Source organism: Canis lupus, chromosome 19, assembly GCF_048164855.1.
Source record: "Canis lupus baileyi chromosome 19, mCanLup2.hap1, whole genome shotgun sequence".
Lineage (NCBI taxonomy): Eukaryota > Metazoa > Chordata > Mammalia > Carnivora > Canidae > Canis > Canis lupus.
This window is the reverse complement of record NC_132856.1, coordinates 4525245-4550228: the sequence shown is the minus strand read 5'-3', so window position 1 is coordinate 4550228 and position 24984 is coordinate 4525245. Positions and strand designations below refer to the sequence as shown.

Below are 24984 nucleotides of genomic sequence, written 5' to 3'. Positions count from 1 at the left end.
AAAAGGAAAAGGAAAAGGAAAAGGAAGAAACCTAGCATTGCTGGGCAGCCCCGGTGGCGCAGGGGTTTAGTGCCGCCTGCAGCCCAGGGCGTGATCCTGGAGACCCAGGATCGAGTCCCACGTCAGGCTCTCTGCGTGGAGCCTGCTTCTCCCTCTGCCTGTATCTCTGCCTCTCTCTCTCTCTGTGTGTCTCTATGAATAAATAAATAAAATCCTTAAAAAAAAAAAAAAAAAGAAAGAAACCTAGCATTGTGAGTTTTGTCCTTCGCTACAATTTTTTTTAGGCTTATTATTTATTCTCTCCTACTTTCCTCTGGAATTCTCTTATTTGCTCTAAGATCGTGGTTTTCGATTATTTTGCTTTCGGCTTGTCAGAGCAAAGCGTACCAGCCAACCCGAGGGCACATCTCTGGCTTCTACAAGGCGTCAGAGGTTTCATTATGTTCTAAAAAATCTGGTCAACGGCTCCTTGACCCCATTTCTAGAAGAATTCTTTTAAGTCTCCACTCTTGCCTGTGAAGTCCAGCTCTGCCAAATGCTTGCATATCCCACTCCACACAGCCTGTGAGCATATAAATATGAAACTTGAAAGAATCAGCCTGACTGGGATCCCTGGGTGGCTCAGCGGTTAAGCGCCTGCCTTTGGCCAAGGGCGTGATCCTGGAGACCCGAGATTGAGTCCCACGTCAGGCTCCCTGTATGGAGCCTGCTTCTCCCTCCGCCTGTGTCTCTGCCTCTCCTCTCTCTCTCTCTCTCATGAATAAATAAATAAAATCTTAAAAAAAAAAAAAAAGAAAAAAAAGAATCAGCCTGACTGTTGGAGTAAGAACCTCAGGACCACACAAATGGTCCAAAGCTTCTTGAGCCCAGGTCTGAGGAATTGATTTATGAGGAAAAGCAAAGAGCAGGTAAGAGCAACAGTGGTTCTCAAAGTGGGGTCCCTGGGTCACAAACAGGTGTCCTCGGCACCACCTGGGAACCTGTGAGAAATGCACATTCACAGGCCCATTCCAGATGTGGTGCCTGGCATCTGTGTTTTCACAAACTTCAGAGTGACATGGAAGCACACAGATGGTTGACAACCCTGCTCTGCAGTGTAGTATGAGGGGACGTCACTGAATGACAACTGGCAGAGCTCAAAGTTTCGTATTTATATGCTCACAGGCTGTGTGGACTGGGATAAAAGACTTCACTTTTCTGAGCCTCAGCTCCTACCCCTTACAAACAAGGAGTGAGTGGCCAGGTTATGGGAACTAAATGCAACGACCCAAGTGAAAGTTTAACCAGTGTTACCCTCTGTGGGGTTACATGGTAACCCCTTTCTTCCTCCCTCTAATTCCAGTTTTGAATATAACTGTGTAAGTGATTGGCAGGATCAGAATTTGGAAGATCGCAGTTCCAGTTCTTGTTTCATTCCTGCCTGGCCAAGTTCAGCCTCTCTCTGTACTCCACTTGCCCTTTGTTTAAAAAGGAGAAAGAGGGGTGCCTGAGTGGCTCTGTCATTTAAGCCTCTGCCTTCAGCTCAGGTCGTGATCCTGGAGTCCAAGGATAGAGGTCCACATCAGGCTCCCTGCTCCGTGGGGTCTGTTTCTCCCTCTACCTCTTACCCTGCCCGTGGTCTCTCTCACTTGGTCTCTCAAATAAATAAATAAAACCTTAAAAAAATAAAAAATAAATAAAAAGGAGGAAGAGACTAAGACAGAGAGGCAGATCCATGCCCTGAGGAACACTGCTAGACCTGCCCCGTTCCCCCCAGCTCACCAATCAGCAGCTGCACGATGTTAGAGCCCGCGTACTTCCTCACATCCTCAATCCAGTGAGGCACAGACAGAAAGGAGCTCCTCTTGGTGATGTCGTAAGCGAGGATGGCCCCGTTGGCACTGCGGTAGTAGCTCTGGGTGATGGTGCGGAATCGCTCCTGGCCAGCTGTGTCCCAGATCTGCAGCTAAAGAAATAGGGGGCCTCCTGTGAACCTGGCCGTGTGACCATGTGCAGGGGATAGGGCGTGTAATCCCAAGACCCGTCCCCAAAGTGCTGGTTCCACTGGGCAGGCCACCAGCTCACACTTTGGCAGGAATCATGCAAGAGAGGCTGGAAGGTAGAGAGAGGACTTCTAGGCCCGCAGCAAACAACTCAGTGGCCCAACTTTGAGGGGGCTGGGAGGATGCCAAGGAAGGTGGGGAGCACTCACCTCTGCTCTCTAGATCCCCAGGAAAAGGTGGTAAGGGGACATTCCGCACCACAGCAGGGGGTCCATTTGGCCCAGAGTCCTCTGTATGCCCTCTCCCCTACACAGCAGGCTCACTGATAGGAACAATGAACCAGAAGGGCTCTAGCAGCTCACAGCTTCAGGTTCACAGCTGGCTGTGTGTGCATGTCCTATACCTTCCCCTCTCTGGGCCTGTAATTGCACCACTATCCCCAGCCGTGTGGAAGGTTTCTCCAGCATTCAGATTCCCTGCTTCCACCTCAGTGACGCGTGGGAGCATGCTCACAGCCTGGTGGTGAGGGGGCCTGGGCTATGGTAGTGAGGTCCTGGGGGAGGCAACGTGTAGGGTCCTCCTGTAAGGCCTTTACCACCAGCTGGCCCAGCCTGGCCAAATGCAAGGAACTTGAGGTCTTCCTTTGCCCATGTCTTCACTTAACAAACACCCATCAGCGCCCACTACCAAGCCCTCCTGGGCAATGGCCATGGAGGAGAGGTGCCTGTGTGTAGCAGGAGCCTGCCTGGTTTCTGTAGAAGCAGCAGTCTGGCATAACAGATGCCAGACAGGGCGGGAGGCTGCAGCCAGGGCAGACCTGGACTTTCACTGTACCCAGGCTGGGAGGCTGCTCACTCTGGCAGGACATCACCAGCTCTGGGCTGGGGAGAGATGGACTATGGGAGGGCATCAGAGTGGGCAGATGCCAGGGCTCTTGGGGGCTCAGTGTTTGTCTTCTCTGCTCCACAGATCACAGGTTCTTGGGGCTCCCTGAAGATGAACACAAGCCTCTGATCTCCAGTAAGCTGTAGGCCCATCCATCCTCCTTCAATGGCACAAGCACGTTGGGTGCCTCTATCTAGTTCACTAGTCTGCCTGGCACAGGGAAGAACCCCAGAGGCCTTAGACAGTTCCTGAGGGCAGGGCTGTGGAGGTGACCCCCTCTTCTACAACATGCCAAGCAGAAGCCTCTAGTCTTGAGACCTCCTGTTTACTCCCCAACTACAAAAGGCTCCAAGGAAGCTGGGGGTCTTCTAGTTCACACAGAGGGTGAAGAAAAAGGCATGAACTCTGGCAATACACAAACCAGATGACCAAGAAACTCATCTCCATACCCCACAGGAAAGCACACGAGACACGCCAAACAAACACAGAAAGCAAGTGACTGAGACGAAAGAAAAACAATGCAGAGGCAAATTTTTGTTTACCAAAATAAACATCAATATTTTCAGACATAGGAAAAGATCTGTAAAACAATAATAGAATGCTATTTCTTAAAAAAAAGTGAGGGGGAGGGGGCTCCTGGGAGGCTCAATTGGTTAAGCATCCACTTTCGGCTCAGGTCAGGATCTCAGGGTCCTGGGATTGAGCCTCACATCAGGCTCCGTGCTCAGGGTGAATCTGCTTCTCCCTCTCTTTCTGACCCTCCTCCCTGCTTATGCTCTCTGTCTCAAATACGTAAATAAAATCTTAAAAAAAAAACGTTGAGGGAGTAGTCAAAGAAAAACAGAGGGGTGTCTGGTTGGCTCAGTTGGATGCGCATGTAACTCTTGATCTCAAGGTTGTGGGTTCAAGTCCTACCCTGGGTATAGAGATTACTTAAAAATAAAATCTTTTAAAAAGAGAGAGAGAGATTTTGGGGCACCTGGGTAGTTCAGTTGGTTAAACATCTACCTTTGAAGCCAAAGGTAGATCATGCATGATCCCAGATCAAACCCCACATTAGGCTCCTTGCTCAGTGGGGAGTCTGTTTCTTGCTCTTCCTCTCCCTCTGTTCCTCTCTCCCTCACTCATGTTCTCGCTCTCTGTGCCTCAAATAATTTTTTTTAAGTTTTTAACAATTAACAATATAACATCAATGAAAAATGCAACCTAAGCATTGGAAGATAAAGTTGAAGAAATCTCTCCAAAATAAAGAAATACAAAGAGATAGAATAGAGAGGGGAAAAAAATTGTAGAGCCAATACTTGGAGGAGGTCCAATACTTGGATAGTAAACATTTCAGAAGAAAAGTGAAGTCAAGAGGAGGAAATCAAAGAAAGACTTCAAGAAAACTCCCACTGGGTTGAAAAAGCCTACTAAGCACACACACAATGGAGGAGAACAGACCTCCACAAAATACACCACATGGGAATTCCACAACAATGGGGAAGAAAAGAAGGTCCTAAAAGCTTCCAGAAAGGGGGAGGGGGGAGGGGGAGAGGTTTTCAGGTTAAAGTTTCACAAAATCCACATAGCATTAGATATTCAATGAAGAATGCCTAAAATTATGATAGAAAATTATTTCCAACCTAGAATTCTCTACCCAATTAGCCATCAGTCAAGTGTGACGGTTTATTAAACACATTTTCAGATACTCAAAAAGTTCATCTTCCCTTTCTCAGGAAGCTACTGACTGTTCCTCTACCTAAAGAAATCAACCAAAAATAAGAAAATGTGGTATCCAGAAAACAGAGACTTCAGCTCAAAAGGCAAAGGGTACCTCAGGATAGTGGTAGAGAGAGATTCCAAGACAACAGCTGAGCAGCGAGCCTGGACATCAACCCATATGGAGCAGGCCACAGGGCTCCAGGGCAGCTCCCATCTCTGGCAGGGTGCTTACTGGCAGATGAGCCCTCCCTCCATAAACAGTCATTAGACAGAAAAATATGAGAGGCTGCCATTTTCAAGATGTAAATAACAAGCAGCATGAGACAATAATCCAGAAAGATGCCACCTATGAGTGTAGACCATGAGTAAATCTGTCCTAACAAAGCCTAAAACCAAAGCCCAACACAAGTCTCAGGTTTGGAGGCTGACCCCTGTCAAGTCAGAGGTGATGAGAGAAACATCCTTGGACTTCCACCTACCTGCCCTAACGGAACATAAAAACAAGCTTCAAGGTGATCAGCCAGCAAACTGAATTGACTATCAGGACATGATGCTCTTTAAAACAAGATAACAGAATCCACAGTCTCACTAAGGCATCAACCACTATCGCCAGTATACAATAAAAAAAAAATCACTAAACATGCAAAAAAAAACCCCACAAAACAACCCTAAGAAAATTTGACCCACAAAGGAAAAAGTAAATAGAAAATGATGCCAAAATGATCCAAATATCGGATTTAGTAAGTAAAAATATTACAGCAGTGATTTTAAATATGATCAGAGAATTAAAGGAAAATATGATGACAATAAGTAGACAAGAAATTTCAGCACAAAAATGGAAATTATTTTTTAAAGCATACAAAAAAAGTCAAAATTCTAGAGCTTAAAAGTACAATGAGCGGAAAATTCATTCTACAATATGAACAGCAAAATGGAGACAGCACACACATACAAAAAGAATCAGCGAACATGAAGAAAAATCAGTAGAACAAAGAAAAAAATATTGAAGAAAAAGCAACAGAGGCACAGGACACCCTGTGCACCCCTAGACAACAATATCATACAGTTCCATATTCACATAATTGTAGTCCCAGGGAGAGAAAATAGTGAGAATGCGGGAGAATAAGGACTAAAAATTCCAAACTTAATGAAGATATCACCTTGATCCAAAGAACGCAGAAAACCCACTCAGAAGAAATACAAAATATGAGGGATTATAGCCAACTGATGAAAACAAAGGTAAAAAAAGATTTTAGGGATGCCTGAGTGGTTCAGTGGACGTCTGCCTTTGGCTCAGGTCATGATCCCAGGGTTCCTGAGTCGAGTCCCACAGCCTGCATTTCCCTCTGCCTGTGTCTCTGCCTCTCTCTCTGTATCTCTCATAAGTAAATAAATAAAATTTTTTAAAAAAATGTTATTGTTGTTTCTTATAGTTGCCATATAAGACAACTGGCTGGAAAACTATAAATAATTACTGTAAAGTGGGGTTTATAATGTATTTGAAATTAAAAGTATAACAATAATAGCACACAAAAAAAGGAGGGCAGTTAAATGAAATTATACTGTTGTGAGGTAAATATACTTGTAAGGTGTCAGACGTGAAGAGAGAAATGAGAAGTGTTAAGTGTCAGTTGTAATATATGAAGTGACACAAAACTGACTCTAAAGAGTGTTAGTAAATTAATAAGGATGCATAGTTAGCCCTATATTAACTAGTAAAAAAAATAGCAAGTCAATAGAGGAGACAAAATGCTATTCCTTTTTCTAAAGATTTTATTTATTTATTTATTTGAGAGGGAGAAGGAAAAGCAGACTCCCCGCTGAGCAGGGAGCTCAATGAGGGGGCTGAACCCAGGGCCCTGATATCATGACCTGAGCTGAAGTCAGATGCTTAACCAACTGAGCCACCCAGGTACCTCTAAAATGGTATTCTTTTTTAAAAAATTTCAACTAAACCAAAAGAAAGTAGGAAAGGAACAAAGGAATAAAAAACAGAAGAGGCAAAAACAAAAAACAAAAAACAAAAACAAGTAGCAAATGGAAGATTAAATTCAACCAGGTCTATAATCACATTAAATATAAATGGACTGGGACTCCTGGATGGCTCAACGGTTGAACGTCTGCCTTCAGCCCAGGGTGTGATCCCAGGGTCTCAGGATCAAGTCCCGCATCAGGCTCCCTGCATGGAGCCTACTTCTCCCTCTGCCTGTGTCTCTGCCTCTCTCTCTATGTGTCTCTCATGAATAAATAAATACAATCTTTAATATATACTAAACATTCCAATTAAAAGCCACAGCTTTTCAGACTGGAAAACAGGCAAGACTATATGCTATCTACCTGAGATGCACCTTAAATATAAAGACACAAATAGATAGCCCATAAAAAAATGAAATATATAAAATACATGTAAGCATAAGAAAGTATAAGAATAACAGTTATAGGAATATGAAAGTAGGCTTCCAAACAAAGAATTACAAGAGATAAAGAGACATTTCATAATGATAAGAGAGACAATTATCAGAAAAACATGATACTAAATATGTATCCACATAATTACAGTTTTAAATTTCATGAAGTGAAACTGACATAACTAAAGGGAGAGACAAATCCACAATTGTAGTTGGAGATTTTATTTTAACACCTCTCAGTAATTGATAGAGTTAGTAGAGAAAAAAAAAATCTGTGTGGATAAAGAATATCTAAACATTCTCAATCAAACTGACATTTCTAGACCATCACACCCAATACTGCAGAACAGCACTTTTTTTTTTTTTCAAGTGGACCTAGAATATTCACCAAGATAAACCATTCATATTCTGGGCCTCAAATAAGTCTCAATAAATTTCCAAAGATTGAATTCTTATAGATTATTTCTGTAACCACAGAAAAACTTAAATAGAAATCAAGAAAGCTCTGAGACAGTTTTCTTCAAGAAGACAGAACTGAGAGGCACTTGGGTGGCTTAGTCGGTTAAGTGTCTGACTTCAGCTCAGGTCATGATCTCTGGGTTCTGGGATTGGGCCTGCATCAGGCTCCCTGTTCAGCAGGGAGTCTGCTTCTCCTTCCTCTGCTCCTCTTCCTCCCCTCAAATAAATAAAATCTTTTTTAAAAAAAAAAAAGACAGAACTCAGAAGGCCATATATTGAGAGGGAAGGTATACAATATGTTGGACAGATGGAGAAGAAAACTTTATCAATTAGGATTTCCCCTAATTGGGGAGATGAATTAATGGTAAATACATAGACACCTGAGCAAAACAAAGATGATCACTACTTCCAGGAAAAACTAGTGAACATGGCAAATGAAAAATAATGGCGATATATCACATGGCTTAGCAGTGGGTAGCACTTACTAATCATAACGTATTAATTCAATCATTTCAATAAGAACTTACTAAACACCTGCTATGTGTTCTAGGTACTGAAGATACCAGGGCCAACAAAACAGATGCAAATTCCTATCCTCAAGCTTATAGTCTGGTGCAGGAAACAAATGCTAAGTAAGATCCTAAGTAATAAGAATTTATAATTATTATAAAATATATTGGGACGCCTGGGTGGCTCAGCGGTTAAGCGTCTGCCTTCAGCCCAGGGTGTGATCCTGGAGTCCCAGGATTGAGTCCCATGTCGGGCTCCCTGCATGGAGCCTGCTTCTCCCTCTGCCTGTGTCTCTGCCTCTCTCTCTGTCTCTCATGAATAAATAAATAAAAATCTTTAAAAAATAAAATAAAATAAATTTACCTATACATAAATATATAATATAAAGATACTTATTATAAAGTAAGTAATAAAAATAACAAATATGCTAGATAGTGAAAATATGGGGAAAAAATGAGCAGGAGAAGGAATTATGAACCTTGGTGAGGAATGAAGATTCAGATAGGATGGCCACAGAGGGCCTCACTGAGATAACCATTGGTAATGATCTGGAGAGGGGTGTCTGGCTGGCTCAGTCTGTGGAGCATGCAACTCTTGATCTCAGGGTCGTAGGTTCAAGCCCCAGGTTGGGTATAGAAATTACTTAAAAATAAAATCTTTAAATAAATAAATAAATAAATAGGGGCGCCTGGCTGGCTCAGTCAGAAGAGTATGAAACTCTCAATCTCAGGGTAGTGAAACTGAGCCCCTTATACTCATGCTGGGTATAGAAATTACTAAAAAATAAATAAACGTTAAAAGACATTCTTTTTTTAAAAATCAGTAAATAAAAAATAAAGATGTGGAGAAAGTTAGCTAACTGTGCAGATGGGTATCTGTTCAGGAAGCTGGAGGAAGCCAGCTGTGCAGATGTCTGGGAAACAAGTATTCCAGAAAGAGAGAAGAACAAGTACATAGGCCCTGAGGCAGAGACAAAGCAAGGAAGATCGGTGTGTTTGGAGCAGAGTACAAAAGGAGAGAGTAATAAGGGATGACAGAGAAGTATCAAGATCACACAGTGCCTTCTAGATCATAGGTAAGAACTCTGGCCTTCACTCTGAGTGAAGGCAGGAAGCCATGGGAGTTTTGAGCCAATCATTTACTTTTTAACAGGATCACTCTGGTTGCTGTACTGAGAAGAGATCAAAAGAGATCAAGGACAGGTGCACCTGGGTGGCTCAGTCAGTTAAGTGTCAGCCTTTGTTCAGGTCATGATCCCAGAATCCTGGGACTGAGCCCTGCAGTGGGCTCCCTGCACAGCCGGGGAGCCTGCTCTTCCATCTCCCACTCCTCCTGCTTGTGCTTTCTGTCAAACGAATAAATAAAATCTTAAAAATAAAAAACAACAAAAGAGATCAAGGACAAAAATAGGAAGACCAGTTAGGAGGCAATAGCCATAATCCAGGTAAAAGACAGTGGTTAGATGAATGTAGTAATTGTGGAGGGTGAAGTGAGCAAGTTCAGAATACATTCTGGGAACAGAGCGAAAGGAATGTAATCCTGATCTCATCAGTATTGCCACACACTATTGGGAGGATGTAAAGTGTGTACGTGTGTGATGGGGGCTGGGAGAGCACTGAGTTAGTTAACCATCACCTTCCAGAGTCAGAAGTCAATAAACTATGCCTATACCTGGGGGAAGGCTGTGTGTGTGTGGGGGGGGGCGGGGGGGGGGGTTTGTGGCAATATAAGCAAAAGAAATAGAAAAATCCCATCAACTGAAAAAGAGCTGAAGTGATCACCCCCAGTGGCTAGAGGTGGGGGTATCAGGAGACCTTTAAGTAACAAGTCTTATTGAACCAAATGAGTCTTTAAAGCATACACATGTATAACTCTGATAAAAATAAAAACTAAATTAAAAACCAACAAAATAGCTCCAGATTAAGGTATTTAGGTCAACCAATTGGTGAAATTTGGACAGCAATGGAAGAGGTATTTCTGGAAAGTAGGTCCTTCCCATGACTGGTAATATTCTCTTCCTACTCTCCCACATTACAAGGCGAGAGGAAACGAGTAGTGTCAGCACTCCAGGGTCCAACAGGCCTGAAATGGTAAACCAGTTCCATCACTTTCTAGCATGGTATCTCTGAGCTACAACTTAATTCAGTTTCTCAACTGTTTTAAAAAAACAAAAAACAAAAAAACCCAACTGGGTGGTTCAGTTGGTTAAGCATCTGCCTTTGGTTCAGGTCATGATCCCAAGGTCTTGGTTATCGAGCCTTGCATTGGGCTCTCTGCTCAGAGGGGAGTTTGCTTCTCCCTCTTCTTCTGCCTGCTGCTCTGCTTATCTGTACTCTGTCAAATAAATAAATAAAATCTTAAAAGTAATAATAAAAACATTTTTTTAATTAAATTTCTTTAAAAAGGTACAGTAAGGAGGACCCCTGAGTGGCTCAGTGGTTGAGCGTCTGCCTTCAGCTCAGGTCATGGTCCCGGGGTCCTGGGATCAAGTCCCACATCCAGCTCCCTGTAGAGAGCCTGCTTCTCCCTCTGCCTGTGTCTCTGCCTCTCTATGTGTCTCTCAGGAATAAATAAATAAATAAAATATTAATAAATAAATAATAGAAATAAAAATAAAAAGGTACAGTAAGGGCCAAATGATAGATTCAGTGTGCACAGTGACTAACACAAAGAAGGTGCTGGATAAATGCATCCATTTAACAGTATTTACTGAGCTATGACAATTTCTTGGCTAGTGGTTTTAATACATGCAAAGGAGCTTTAATGCAAGGTAGACTATATAAAATGGCCCCTCAAAAATATATTGGGCTGTGTCCACGGGTCATTTGTTTTTTTGTCTACTATGTACTGAGTTTCTGCCACGTGCCAGCCCTGATTCTAGGAGCTGGGGAGATTGCGGGGAATGAAATAAAAACAGAGCCTGCATCCCAGCAGAAGACAGACAGGAAGAATGCAAATAGGATCCTTGCAGAGAAGGATAATGAGCACTCTGAAAAAAGTAAAGATAACGGGAGAGACTCCCCGGGATAGGGGTTTCCTAGGGTGGTCCCAGAAGGTGAAACTTGAGCTGAGGCCTGATGAAGAGAAGCCAGGCACAGGGTCAGTGTTCAGGCACAGGGAACAGTGCCACAGTGTCCAGAAGGACAAAGCTTGCCGTGTTGGAGATACAGAAAGGGCAGTGTGGCCAGATGGCAGGGAAGAAGGGACATGGTTGGAGATGCAGTCAGGGGCAGCTGAAGCCAGAACATTTAGGTTCTTATCGGTGAACATCGAGAGCGGATTTTATTTTTATGGCAAGGAAGCCACTGGAGACTGTCTGAAGCAGAGAAATACGTACTAGACATCTCTTTTACCCCACCTCACAGATCTTAGCAGCAACCAGCCTACAGTGTAACAGCCCGAAGTGCCTCCCTGCACCAGGGGTGCCTCGCTGCCTACCTTGGAGCCTCTCTGGTTTAGCCCAGGAGGCCTGCTGGAAACCACCAAGCATTTGTGCATTCACGTCCAAGAAAGGAGAGGGTCTTACCACCCTATGGATCAACCCTTGGCCAATGGGGAGTGAGGGATGCCCCGCCCGATCAAGCCCTACTTGCCCATGGCAGTGATCAACTAGAGGATGCAGCCTTGTAGCATTCCTTCCTCCTCTGTTTTACTCTCTCCTGTCACCAAAACAAATGAGCTGCATGCAAGCCCATGTCTTGGGCTCTGGTTTTCCAGAGGGAGCCCAGGCTAAAATGACAGGCACTCTATTTGTCAAATATCACTGGGGTCGTTCAGTGGAGTATGGTCCCACTGTGGGATCTCAGAGAAGGTTTAGTAGAGGAAACTCAATCTCTTGGCCCAAATGTCTCGTGTGTTCCAAAAGAGGTGGGAGAAGCCAGGCCAGGCGAAAGCCTATTCCCTAGCAGCCAGTTTCTCTGCTGGAGCCCCATGCCTGCCATTAGGCAGTGCCCCCAAGGGGGTCTGGGTGAAAAGTTTAATGAGTATGATCAGCCACTCTGGCTACTCAAGAGACAGGCAGGTGAGGAAGCAGGCAAGCACACCAGAGTTATCCTGAGCCATCCATTGGAGAGGACTGTCGCAGACTCTATTTCTCAGAAGCCAGAGCAGAATCCATGGCATGGATGCTGTGGGGTCTTGGGGTGGGTGTCTAGGCCACCTCACTGGGTCCCCAGCAAAGCCTGCAGGCAGAGACCACCAGCCCCACACAAAGAGCAGAAAGGCAAGATCTAACAGCGCTGTGATGGGCCAAGGCACGGGGCGTGATGCCAGGCCCAAGCCCATCTGTCTATCTGCCTACTTCACTGTAACCCGTCCTCAGCAGGGGCCTAGGCGAGCAGGAATCATGGGCATGGAATCCTTTGTCGCTCCCCCCATTGCACACCTGTTGTCACCGAGCCTCACACCATGGCTACAGCCCACAGCTTCAAGCCTGTCCCAGGCTTCCACCCATACTGCAGTCCATCCTCCACTCAGCCACTGATGTGGAACCCCTAAGAAGGATCTTGGGCTCCTCAGCTCTCCATCCTGGGAGGCCTAAAGGACCTGCAATCTTCACAGAACTTCACCTTAGCTGTATTTGCTCCTGGCTGGTCCCTGAGAACTCCGAGGTCCCTGTCCTTGACATTCCCCCTTCCAGACGTGCTCTTCCCCCAGGCCGGCACATGACTGCCACCTCCCTTCACCCCAGCCTGCTTTCAAGTATCAACTGCGCTCACAGGTCTTTCACGATCCTCCTTTCTTGAAAGAGCAGCCCATCCTGTCCCCGCATCCCAATTTACTTTGCTCCAGATGCAACGCTCACACATATGCACTTTTTAAATGTTTACTGCTCTGTCTTATGAGTTTCACAAGGGCAGAGCCTGGCTGGCTGGCAGCACCCAGCATAGCGCCTGGCATGAAGCCATGCTAGGCAGATGAATACCCTTACTGCCCTTAGAGCCTGTCACCCTGCCCTGCTGGGTCTCTACCTAACAGCTTGGGCTCCAGGCCTTGGCTTTGGAAAGGGAACCACTGGGTCTTTGCATCCTAGTATGACTGTGAGTGTTGCACTATCCTGAGTCCAACATCAGCCTGATACCACATGTGCCAAGTTGAAACCACCACCCTATCCACCTGCTTCTCCACCCACCATATGTCCTCTGCCTACAGGCTCATTGGATGGCATATTCTTGTCTTTATCTTCTTTTTCGAGGACAGATTGCATCATCTTGACCTTTTGGTGAACTCCTACCTAACCTTCAAGACTGTCATGCAAAAGTTACCTGGTCAGTAGAGCTCTCCCTGACACACAGGCCGAAGCTCCAGCCCAGAACAGAATTCACTCTTCTTTCCTTCCTGCTCCCTAGCGGCTGTGTCTTTGCCTCTGTGACAGCATATGCTGCAGAGTTCATCATTCAATTCAAGTGTCCCAAACTAAGGTGCCTTTGGGGGTCAGGCAAGGAACCTAAAATGCAGCAAGATGACAGCAAAGGTTATCTCACCTCAAGTAAATGCAATTAAAAACACACCAGCTGAACACCATTCTGTGGGCATGAAAAAATAGGTTTCTTCAAGGGAACTGGCCTAGGACTGTCCATGTGGGCATTCTTGGTCTGTAAGCCTCTCTCTGGCCAGGTCCTGGTAGTCAGGCCAGAGAGAGGGAACAAGAGGAGGACAAGAGGTATGGTGAGGCTAAAGCTACTTTCCAGGGATTTATGCCTGCTATCCCTAAGGAAGGAGTTCCTATGTGCCCTAGTGGGAAATCAAGTCAGCTCTGCAGGCTAAAAGCGTCATTAGTGGGGTGTCCAACTCTCGATTTCGGGTCAGGTCACGATCTCAGGGTCATATATTTGAGCCCATGTCGGGCTCTGCGCTCAGCAGGGAGTAGGTTTGAGATTCCATTCCTCTCCTTCTGCCCACCTAGCTCATGCTCTTGCTCTTTCTCTCTCAAATAAATAAATATTTTTAAAAAAATAAAGTGCCATTAGTGGGTCAGTTCTCAAAACCTATGTCTGGCACTGTCCCCAACCCCCCCAACCCTGCAGTGGAAATAAAGGAGGATTTTATTTGGACAGTCTTTCTCCCACATGACGAAACAGACAGTGGAAAGTTCCTTGCCTCTTCATAGTAGAAAAGGACCTTGGAAAAATTAGTTCCCAGGACAAAATTCTGAAAACTGGTCAGACTGACCCAAAGATGGGTTCCTGAGCTATTTTTTCATCATGTGTTGGGATGTGGTGAGTGGAACCAGGAGGTGGAGCCTGCAGGCCACTCCTCTGGCTGGCTGCTGTTGCTTCTCTGGCCTCATCCTCCAGGGAAGAGCACAGCCCAGGGCTTTGCCCGTCCGGGTATTTGCCAACAGGCCACAGCCGACTCATGGGTGCACCATTAGGAGCAATAGGGAGAAGCTGCCAGATGTCCAGTATGTTAGCTGAAGACAGGCGGGCAGGCAGGCAGAGACCAAGCAAAGGGGAGCAGGGCGAGGACACGCTGTGCGAGTGACACAGGTAGGGGCAAGTAACACGGTGCTGAACACAATGGCTCCTCTGCAGCGGGCAGGAGGGGCTGGGGACGGGCTCCCGAGTTCAAAGTTCCTCCTGCCCCCTGAACACAGCGGCTCATGGTCCCGGCCTCACAGATTCCTTTGTCCCTTGTTACCACGCAGCCCTCCCTGGGTATCCGCAGCTGGAAGTGAAAGAGCGATCGGGAATCTCGGGTTCCCATTTCGTGCATCAGCGGAAGAGTCCAGGAGGGTACCAGAAGCTTCCTAGAGTAGGCATTTCCTCCCCAGGAACAGCAGTGACCAGTCCCACTCCGCAGCGATGGCACAGGCAGGATCCTCACGTGCTTGGAGAACCTCCGGGCGCCACCAGTGTCAGCGTTCTGGCAGCCCGTGTCTTCCTCACGAAGGTTAAGTCGTCTTTTTTTTTTTTTTTAATATTTTATTTATTTATTCAGGAGAGACAGAGAGAGAGAGAGAGAGAGAGAGAGAGAGAGAGAGGCAGAGACACAGGCAGAGGAAGAAGCAGGCCCCATGCAGGGAGCCCGACGTGGGACTCAATCCCGGGTCTCCAGGACCACGCCCTGGGCCGAAGGCAGGCGCCAAACCGCTGAGCCATCCAGGGATCCCCAAGGTTAAGTCTTCTTATCCTCTACATAGGGCCCACGGGGTCACAGGGCAGCCTCGGCAGAGGAGCTTTGTCTGACTCTAAACCCCAGGCCCTTTACTGTGAGCAGCTCCTCCAGAAACCTTAAATGCTTTGTTTTGTTTTGTTTTGTTTTGTTTTGTTTCTTCTGAGAAGCCTCAGTGATGATTCATACCTCTTGCAGGAATCGGTGAAACCCCTTCCTGAACAGTCTTGGTGGGGAAAAGACAAGACGTGGGAAAGAGACCAAAGCCTCTGAATGAGTCTTGCCTTGTTTGCTCCCAAAGGGCTCACGGCTCCCCAGGGATGCCCTCACAGGGGCAGCTGAGACCACCTAGCAACCAAAGCCCCCCTCATAGCGCTCATCCCTGCTGCCACCAAACCATGCTCATAGGCCTCTTTAGGCACTGCAGGAAACAGAGAGTGACCAGACAAGAGCCGACTGCCAGGAGTCCTCCCACCCAATTCAGTGGTCAGGCAGGCCCACTAGGCCAGGAGGGCCCCTGGCAAACACGTGGACTGCCAGCACCCCGTGGCTACAAGAAGGCAAGAGCAAGCAATGGCAGCAGTCCTAAAGCCATGCCCACAGGCTCTGACTTCCTGGGCAAATGGTCCCTCACTGTCTCCACAGTAATTCCCTTAAACTCATCTGCTTGGGGTGCCTGGGGGGTTCAGCAGTTGAGCGTCTGCTTTTGGCTCAGGTCATGATCCTGGGATCCTGGAATCAAGTTCCAATCAGGCTCCCCAGACCCTGCTTCTCCCTCTGCCTGTGTCTCTGCCTCTCTCTCTGTGATTCTCATGAATAAATAACATCTTAAAAAACAAAAAGCCATCCACTCTCTTTTTTCAAAATTCCTCTGCAGCAAGGACCCAGCTGATTAGATAGAGGGATCAAATGCCAGACGTCCCCTAAATGAGCTCTGCCTTCCCTCAAACTGTCCCTCCCGTGCCTGCTACTAGGGTTAACAGAGAGTGCGCCAAGCTGGGAGCCCCGCTCAGCCTTGACCCCTTGGCTGCCGCCCCCCTCCCCCCAAGCCATGGTTGATTGTGCCTCCAGCAAGCAGCAACCCTCGGGACAAACAGTGGGTCTCCCAGTCAAAGCTTCCCACAGCCCGCAGGACACAGGTGACACATCTTCCATGATCAGAAGTCTGGTCCTGAGCTGAGCCCCTACCATAGTCTCATCTCCCCCAACACTCTAGCTACACTTGACTTGGACAAATAACCACACATCCTCTTTCATACCTCTACGGCTCTGCACACACATGGCTTTGGTAGCAAAGCCCTTTCTATCTTTCCTTACTGGGAAACTCACCTATCTTTCAGGGCCTACCTAGCTTGAAACTCACTGCCTCTGTCCCCCGGGGAAAGCAGATTGCTGCCTCCTCTGTGTCCCTGTGGCATTCAACAGACACCCCTGTGACAGCCATAGCAACCACAGGGCCCAGCTTTGCAGGAACAGTCCTCATTTTCAATATTCAGTCTTGCTGTCACCAAAATAAACACACACATACTTGTCAGGCCATGTGTTCCAATTCCTGGTTCAGAACCTGAGCAACAACACTAAAAGCACTGCACAAGAGCTAGCTGTTTCCAGATTTGAGCTCCTGAAGAATAGGGACTGTCTTTTATTCTTTTTTTTTTTTCTCTTCAGAGCTTAGAACAGTGCCCAGGAAAGAAGAGGTAGTTACAGAGTGGAAGGACAAACCATGAACTAGTCACCATTTAATGAATCTCCCCAATATACAGCTTATGTCTCAGGGTGTCAGATGGTAACATCTACCAACAACAGTAATTAAGCTGGACAGAACATTTTCTAAGTTTCAAACATTTTCCTCATTTATCTATTTATTTGTTTGTTTATTTTTCATTTCCCCCTTTTAATCCCATTTCATCCTGCCTGCTGCTCCAGACAGAAAAGGCCAGTTCAAGGCCATGATTCCTAAGTGACATCTCAAGAAACAAATTTAACAGAGCAAAAAGGAATCTTTTGATGATAAATGTGAATAGAGAAATCTGGTAGACACTATCCTTTTTTTTTTTTTTATAAATTTTTATTTATTTATGATAGTCACACAGAGAGAGAGAGAGAGAGGCAGAGACACAGGCAGAGGGAGAAGCAGGCTCCATGCACCGGGAGCCCGACGTGGGATTCGATCCCGGGTCTCCAGGATCGTGCCCTGGGCCAAAGGCAGGCGCCAAACCGCTGTGCCACCCAGGGATCCCGGTAGACACTATCCTAACCAAGTGGTCAAACCAAGGCATCAGTACCAACTGGTAACCTGGCATCCTGTGCCACCTGTCGTGGTGCAATGGGCAATACACATTACTTATGATTCATTATCACCAAAATTGTCCCACCCAAGTCAAACTGGGCCTCTAACTCAACCTCCAGCTTATAGGAAATACAGGAGACAAAGGAACAAGTGCAAAGACACCACAAGGGAACCATGAGACAAATCCAGGAAGTGAATCTTAAAAAAATAAAAAATCAGTATCATTAACAACAACAAAAAGTCATTAAAAAAAAAAGGCAAGGTATTGTTCTGGACCAAACTTGTATTGGACTCTGGCTCAAAGAGGAAAAACACTGGGACACCTGGTGGCTCAGTCAGTTAAGCATCTGCCTTCAGCTCATGTCATGATCTCAGGGTCCTGGGATTAAGACCCATGTCGGGCTCCCTGCTCAGCATGAAGTCTGCTTCTCCCTCTCCCTTTGCCCCTCCCCCTGCTCATGCTCACTCTCTCTCGAATCAATAAATAAAATCTTTTCAAAAAACAAAAAATAAAGAGGAAAAACACTATAAAAGACATTTGGGAGAAAAGTTGGGAAAAAAATGGGCTACACAGTAGGTGCTATTTTACAGAAATACCAGTTGACCCTTGAACAATGTAGGGGTCAGGGGCACCAACGCTCTGGGCAGTCAAAAATCTGTGTACTTTTGACTTCCCAAAAACTTAACTACTGATAGCCTACTGTTGATGGGAAGACTTAAAGATAACATAAACAGTTGATTAACACATATTTTGTATGTTATATGTATTATATATTATATTCTTACAATAAAATAAGCTAGAGAAAACAAATGTTATTAAGAAAGTCATAAGGGGGGATCCCTGGGTGGCTCAGTGGTTTAGCGCCTGCCTTCGGCCCAGGGCGCGATCCTGGAGTCCCAGGATCGAGTCCCGCGTCAGGCTCCCGGCATGGAGCCTGCTTCTCCCTCCTCCTGTGTCTCTGCCTCTCTCTCTATGTCTATCATAAATAAATAAATCTTAAAAAAAAAAGAACATCTTTTAAAAAAAAAAGAAAGTCATAAGGAAGAGAGAATACATTTGCAGAACTGGACTGTAAAAAATCTGCATAGAAGTGTACCCAGTTGTTTGAGGGTCAACTGTACTGATTGACTTAGGTGTGCTAAAAGTATTGTCCTTATTCTTTTTAGGGAAATGAAAATCAAAACCACAATGAGATGTTACCACCTGACACCTGTCAGAATGACTAAACTAAAAAAGACAAGAAATAAGTATTGGTGAGGATGTGGAGAAAAAGAAACCCTCATGCACACCATTGATGAGAATGCCAACTGATGCTGCCACTGTGGAAAAAAAAAGTATGGAGGCACCTCAAAAAATTAAACATAGAACTACTCCATGATCCAATCATTCCACTGCTGGTACTTACCCAAAGAAAATGAAAACACTAATTATAAAAGATGTATGTACCCCTATGTTTACTGAAGCATTATTTATAATAGCTAAGACATGGAAGTGACCCTACTGCCCAACCATAGATGAATGGATAAAGACAATGTGGTATAGATATTCAATGGAATACTATTCAGCCATAAAAAAGAATGAGACCTTGGCATTTGCAACAACATGGACAGACCTAGAGGGTATTACGCTAAGTGAAAATATGTCAGCCGGAGAAAGAAAAATACCATATGGTTTCACTCATATGTGGAATTTAAGAAACAAAACAAACAAAAAAAGAAACAAAAGGGATCCCTGGGTGGCACAGCGGTTTAGCGTCTGCCTTTGGCCCAGGGCGCAATCCTGGAGACCAGGGATCGAATCCCATGTCGGGCTCCCAGTGCATGGAGCCTGCTTCTCCCTCTGCCTATGTCTCTGCCTCTCTTTCTCTGTGTGTGTGACTATCATAAATAAATAAAAATTAAAAAAAAAAAAGAGCAAACAAACGAAGAGAGACAGACAAAACAGCCTTTTAAATACAGAAAATAAACTGGTGGCTGCCTGAGATGGGAGGGGGGATGGGTGAAATAGATAAAGGGGGTTAAGAGTACACTTGTCATGAAGAGCACTGAGCAACATATAGAACTGTTGAATCGTTATACTGTACATGTGAAACTAGTAGAACACTGTATGTTAACTACCCTGGAATTAAAAAAGAAAGTATATATATATATATCATGCCTATTCTTAAAAGATTACGTTATGGTATGGGGTGATGTATCATGTTATCTGCAACTTTAAAAAATGGGCATTACATATACAGAAGAATAAAGCAAATAGAGCAAAACAGGAAGAACTGTTGAATCTAGGTGGAGGACAGATTTGTCCACCTAGCACAGTTTACTGGGCTCTTCTTTCAACACTTCTGTATGCTTGAAAGTTTTCATAATAAAAAGTCAGGAAAAATAAAGAGTATTAATACTATCTGCAGGATGACAATATTACTAATATGAAAAAGAACCAACTGTAGATCTTGGAAACCAAATCTGTAATTGTCAAAATAAAGACAACAAGAGCTGGAATAAATGATCAGAACAGACACAACTGAGGGACACCTGGGTGGTGAAAGTCAGTTGAAGTGTCCAACTCTTGATTTCAGCTCAGGTCACCATCTCGGGATCAAGCCCAGTGTGGGCTCTGTGCTCAGCATGGAGTCTGCTTGAGATTCTCTCCTCCTCTCCCTCTGTCCTTCCTGCTCATGCTCTTTCTCTCTCTAAAATAAATAAATCTTAAAAAAAAAAAAAAAAAAAAAAAAAAGGACACAGTTGAAAAGGAAATCAGTGTGCTGGAGGGTGAAGCCCAGGGTTTGTCCAGAACACAACACAATAGAGCACCACACTATTAAGATGGAGAAGATAAGAGATATGGAGAACAGATCCTAAGTTCCAGCTCCTGTCCCATGCAAGTTCCAGAGGGAAAAACGAGAGCTAATCAAAGACATCTTTAAAAAACTCCTTAGACCTTCAGAGGTGCCTGGGTGGTGCAGTTGGTTAAGCATCCGACTCTTGGTTATGGCTCAGGCCATGACCTCAGGGTCCTGAGATCGAGCCCCACGTTGGGCTCCATGCTTAGGGTGGAGTTTGGGTGTCTCTCACCCTCTCCCTCTGCTTCCCTCTACCCATGCTTGCTTGCTCTCTCTCTAAAATAAATAAATCTTTAAAAAAAAAATTCCTTAAGACCTTTAGAAATACAGGAATTTTCACTCTGATTATACCTACTGAGTTCAGAGCAGGGTGAATGAAAAAAATATCCCACAACCTAGATATACAATACAATGGTAAGATTTCAGAACATCAGAAATCAAGGGTCACTTGATTTTAAGAGTCACTTAGAGATTCTTTCTGAAAGAAACACTTGAGGAACAATTCAGGCAAAATGAAAATGAACTAAAGTTATAAACAGTAAGCCAAAAATCAATAAATAAAACTTGGAATTAAAATCCAATAGTTATCAAAATAACTGCTGGTGCCATAATGTCAAAAAAAAATCAATAATGGTCTGGCACTAGAACCCTGGATGATTTCAATGTGGAAATTGGGGGTGAGGAGGCAATGAGGAGGGGGCAATGAGGGGGAAAAAAGGTGTGCCAGGGTTCTTGTTCTCTTAGGGTCAAAGAAATAGATACTAATTCTAGACCACAGGTAGAAAAATATAAATTTGAGTACATGTTTAACATTTAACAAGATAAATATATATAGGATATACACACTTCCAAATTACTAAGAGGGTGGCATAGGAGAGAGATCCAACAGAAGCCAAGACATACTTTGTGACATGGAAAAAGCCAGTCACTGAATCCAGTTCCTGCAACAACAGAGAAGGTGCAGTGCTAAATGCAGGCACACAGCAGAGCTCACATTTCCTCCCAGGCCTGGGAATAAACAGGTCAGTGAGGTGTAGAGGATGGCAGTAAGTGCTAGGAAGAAAAAGCAAGGTGAATAAGGATTATAAAGTAACTCAGACCTCAAAAACAAAAAGAAGCCAGACACAGGAAAGCCTGCAATATTGCAGGATTCCATTTATACGGAGTGTCCAGAACAGGCAACTCTATAGAGACAGAAAGTAGACAAGTGGGTGCTGGGGAAGCAGGAATGAGAATGACTGCTCAGGGGTAGGGGGGTTCTTTTGAGGTAATGAAAATATATAAAAACTGATTGTGGTGATGGCTATACAACTCTGTGAGTAAACAACATGACCACACTGAACTGAACACTTTAAATAGGGGGTTTCTATGGCATATGAATTATATATCTCAATAAAGATTTTTTTTTCAAGGAACTTGATAGAGTGTTACTTTAGACAAGATAGGCAAGTAAGGGAGAATCTGGGTGGCAGTCAGTTGAGCATCAGACTCTTAACTTCAGCTCAGGTCATGATCTTGGGGTCGTGGGATCGAGCCCCACGTCAGGCTCTGTGCTCAGCGCAGAGTTTGCTTGGGATTCTCTTCTCCCTCTGCCCCTCCCCCCACTGGTACTCGCGCGCGCTCTCTCTCTCTCTCTCTCTCTCTAATAAGTCAATAAAATCTAAAAGAAAAAAAAGAGGGTCAAGTGAGGCCACCTCATGTGAGGTAAAACAATAATCTGTTGTGTATTCATACACATATACACATGGAGAGCAAACTGCCCCAAAGCATCTTAAGACTCTATGGCCTTCATCCATAACCATACTGCTGCTCAGAGGCAGGGGAACCCCTGAGTAGTAAAGAGAAGAATCCAGCTGGAATTCTATAGCTTGGAGAGTATTTTAATACTTGATGAGTTTTTCATGCTAGACTTGAAAATACCAACCATGACCATTTCACATCAAATTAACCAAACTTTGCCAGTTAGTTTTAAGAGATTAGGCTTTTCAGCAAATGAGCCTGTAAAAATTTCCCCATCAACTTGTGCTATGGTGATACTATTTCTCAAAAGTCATAAAATTAAAAATAAAAGTCATAAAATCAAACAAAACAACACTGAGTTCCCATAAGATCTCATGTATTCACCCAACATTTATCTCTCCTCCCTGGCCAGGAGACCTTCAGCTCGTGCATGAACTCCAGCCTTCAAGCAGAGCTTCACTCATACCCTTTCCTGCTTAGAAGGCTTTCCCTCCCTCTGTCTCACTACTTGCTAGTTGATTCAGTCAATACTTTCCAAGGGCTTATTTTGGGGGAAATAACCAAAAAAGAAAACTCGAGAATTGAAGTTTACACTGAGGTATTTACCTTGTGATTTTTTTTTTTTTAAGATTTTATTTATTTATTCAGAGACAGACAGAGAGAGAAGAGAGAGGCAGAGACACAGGCAGAGGGAGAAGCAGGCTCCATGCAGGGAGCCCGACGTGGGACTCGATCCCGGGTCCCCAGGATTATGCCCTGGGCTGAAGGCAGCGCCAAACCGTTGAGCCACCCAGGCTGCCCTACCCTTGTGATTTCAATAATAAAACAGATTTTTTCTATATATTTCAAAGAATTTTCATGTTTTTATAAAACTGATCTTTCTCCATGTAATTATCTATAATGTAAACATGGCAGATATTCACAATTTGTAGCTAGCAAACTGAAGTTTATTCTGACAGCTATGACCCATTCTTTTCATCACGAAATCATCCATTATTTATATACCCATGAAAGAGCTAAAATCCAAGAATAAAAAACAAGTTAAATCAAGAAAAAAATTGAAGTTTTTCACTGGAAAATGTAAACAGATTTTTAAAAAATTTTTTTTAGATTTTTATTTATTTATTTGAGAAACAGAGCATGTGAGCAGGAGGCAGAAGGAGAGGGAAGGAGAGAATCTCAAGCAGACTCCACACTGAGTATGGACCCCAAAAACTTGGGGCTCAATCTCATGACCCCAAGATCATGACCTGTGCCAAAATCAAGAGTTGGAAGCTTAACTGAATAAGCCACCCAGGCATTTCAGAATATTTTTAATTTTAAAAATACCTAATTTTTGGGCAGCCCCGGTGGCGCAGTGGTTTAGCGCCACCTGCAGCCCAGGGTGTGATCCTGGAGACCCAGGATCGAGTCCCACATCAGGCTCCTTGCATGGAGCCTGCTTCTCCCTCTGCCTGTGTCTCTGCGCCTCTCTCTCTCTCTCTCTCTCTCTCTCTGTGTGTGTGTTTCTCATGAATAAATAAATAAATAAATCTTTTAAAAAAAATACCTAATTTTTACCCTTCTCAGGCATCAAAATGCCAGGAGTGGGAATTACCTGACTTGAAATTGTAAGACTTATTTTTTTCAGTGAGTGATGGAATTCTTCAGTGATGAAATGGTCCCACACCACCAGCATCAGCTAACCTAACCTACCCATGAGCCATGAGCTGGAAGCCAACCTTTTAGGCCTCTCATATCAAGCAAGATGAACAGCATCCTCTTAAAAGCAGTCGCCTCAAGAGGTGACACATTCCAATGACCTGTCCCTGCCCAACACACACTGCAATTGCTGTCAGGGCCCTCAGGCAAGCACCCCTGGCACCAGAATTGTGGCTTTATAGGTAAGACCTCACTTTGGACCAAAGAACAGAAGAACCGCTACCTCTATGGAATGCTCTCAAATACACCCCAGAAAGACCTGCCAGAAGGAAGAGCTGTAGGTCCCAAAGAATGTGAATAAGGATCGTCAACAGCTGATCAAACATTTGGGAAATGCGCACACAATTTCTCAAGGAGACTACTTTGAAAGAGGCAGCGCTCATGGACACATTAGGTTCTAGGTCACTACTGTTTACAAATCAGCCACATTACTCCTTATCACGCTCCAGATTTGGGACAGTGTCACCTCAAACACTGATGAACAGGTGCAAAAACCTCGAAGAACCCACAATGCTAACACACCTCATCTAGGACTAAGTTCCTCTTTTCCCAGCACAAGAAAGGGAAGCTTATAAGACAAAGGAGTACAAGTAAGATTAGAGGAGTCCATGTGTGTCACGGTATATAGATATGGGAGCTATTAATGAGAAATGGTCCTTGGGACGCCTGGGTGGCTCAGTGGTTGAGCATCTGCCTTCGGCTCAGGGCATGACCCTGAGGTCCTGGGATGGAGCCCCACATTGGGCTCCCTGCATGGAGCCAGCTTCTCCCTCTGCCTGTGTCTCTGCCTCTCTCTGTGTGTCTCTCATGAATAAATGAATAAAATCTTTAAAAAAAAAAGAAGAGAGAATTGATCCTTGCTGATTAATTTATCACAGCAGGTTGGAGAGATCCTCTCTCTAACAGCACTTGCTCAAGTTCTGTTGCAACATGTTCAAGAGAACAGCATTTTGTAAGCCATTCTAAAGATGGGTTTTTTCTTTTGTACACACTAGCCATACGCACCAATTCACCCAATTCATCTGAATTAATCAGGATTTGTTTGTTTAACAAGCACCTGGCATTAAGATGCTGTTATCGTACTGCTAATCAAAACACACAAAAAAGTAAAATGCAAGTGATCTATGACAGCCCAGATATTAAACTCATCCCAAACCTTTCCATGCATATGTGGTGCTTGTGCGTGTTCTCCCAGTGGAAGAGGGCATAGCACAGCCGTGAGGGTAAGCACCAGACCAGGAGCCTGAAGGATAAGTTCTTTTCAGATCTGCCACCCACAAGCCTTGATGTTTTGCTCTGTAAGATGGAGATCCTTCTCATCCCCATGAGCAAATCCTATGTGGGTAGGTGAG

The 24984-nt window shown here is 44.6% G+C and overlaps 1 protein-coding gene across 5 annotated transcripts in view; it reads right to left on the bottom strand.

Moving 5' to 3' along the window:
- RAB43 (RAB43, member RAS oncogene family) overlaps positions 1–24984 on the bottom strand; it is a 36110-nt gene that overhangs the window by 5123 nt on the left and 6003 nt on the right. For 3 of the 5 annotated variants that reach the window (XM_072784921.1, XM_072784922.1, XM_072784920.1), the window contains exons 2-3: positions 13213–13394; positions 1762–1945 (exon numbers count right to left, since the gene is read on the bottom strand). In XM_072784921.1, the coding sequence (XP_072641022.1) occupies positions 1762–1945; positions 13213–13344 (316 nt within the window). In that variant the 5' untranslated portion in view covers positions 13345–13394. The remainder of the gene's footprint in view (positions 1–1761; positions 1946–13212; positions 13395–24984) is intronic. The other 2 variants (XM_072784918.1, XM_072784919.1) reach the window with 2 other exon arrangements.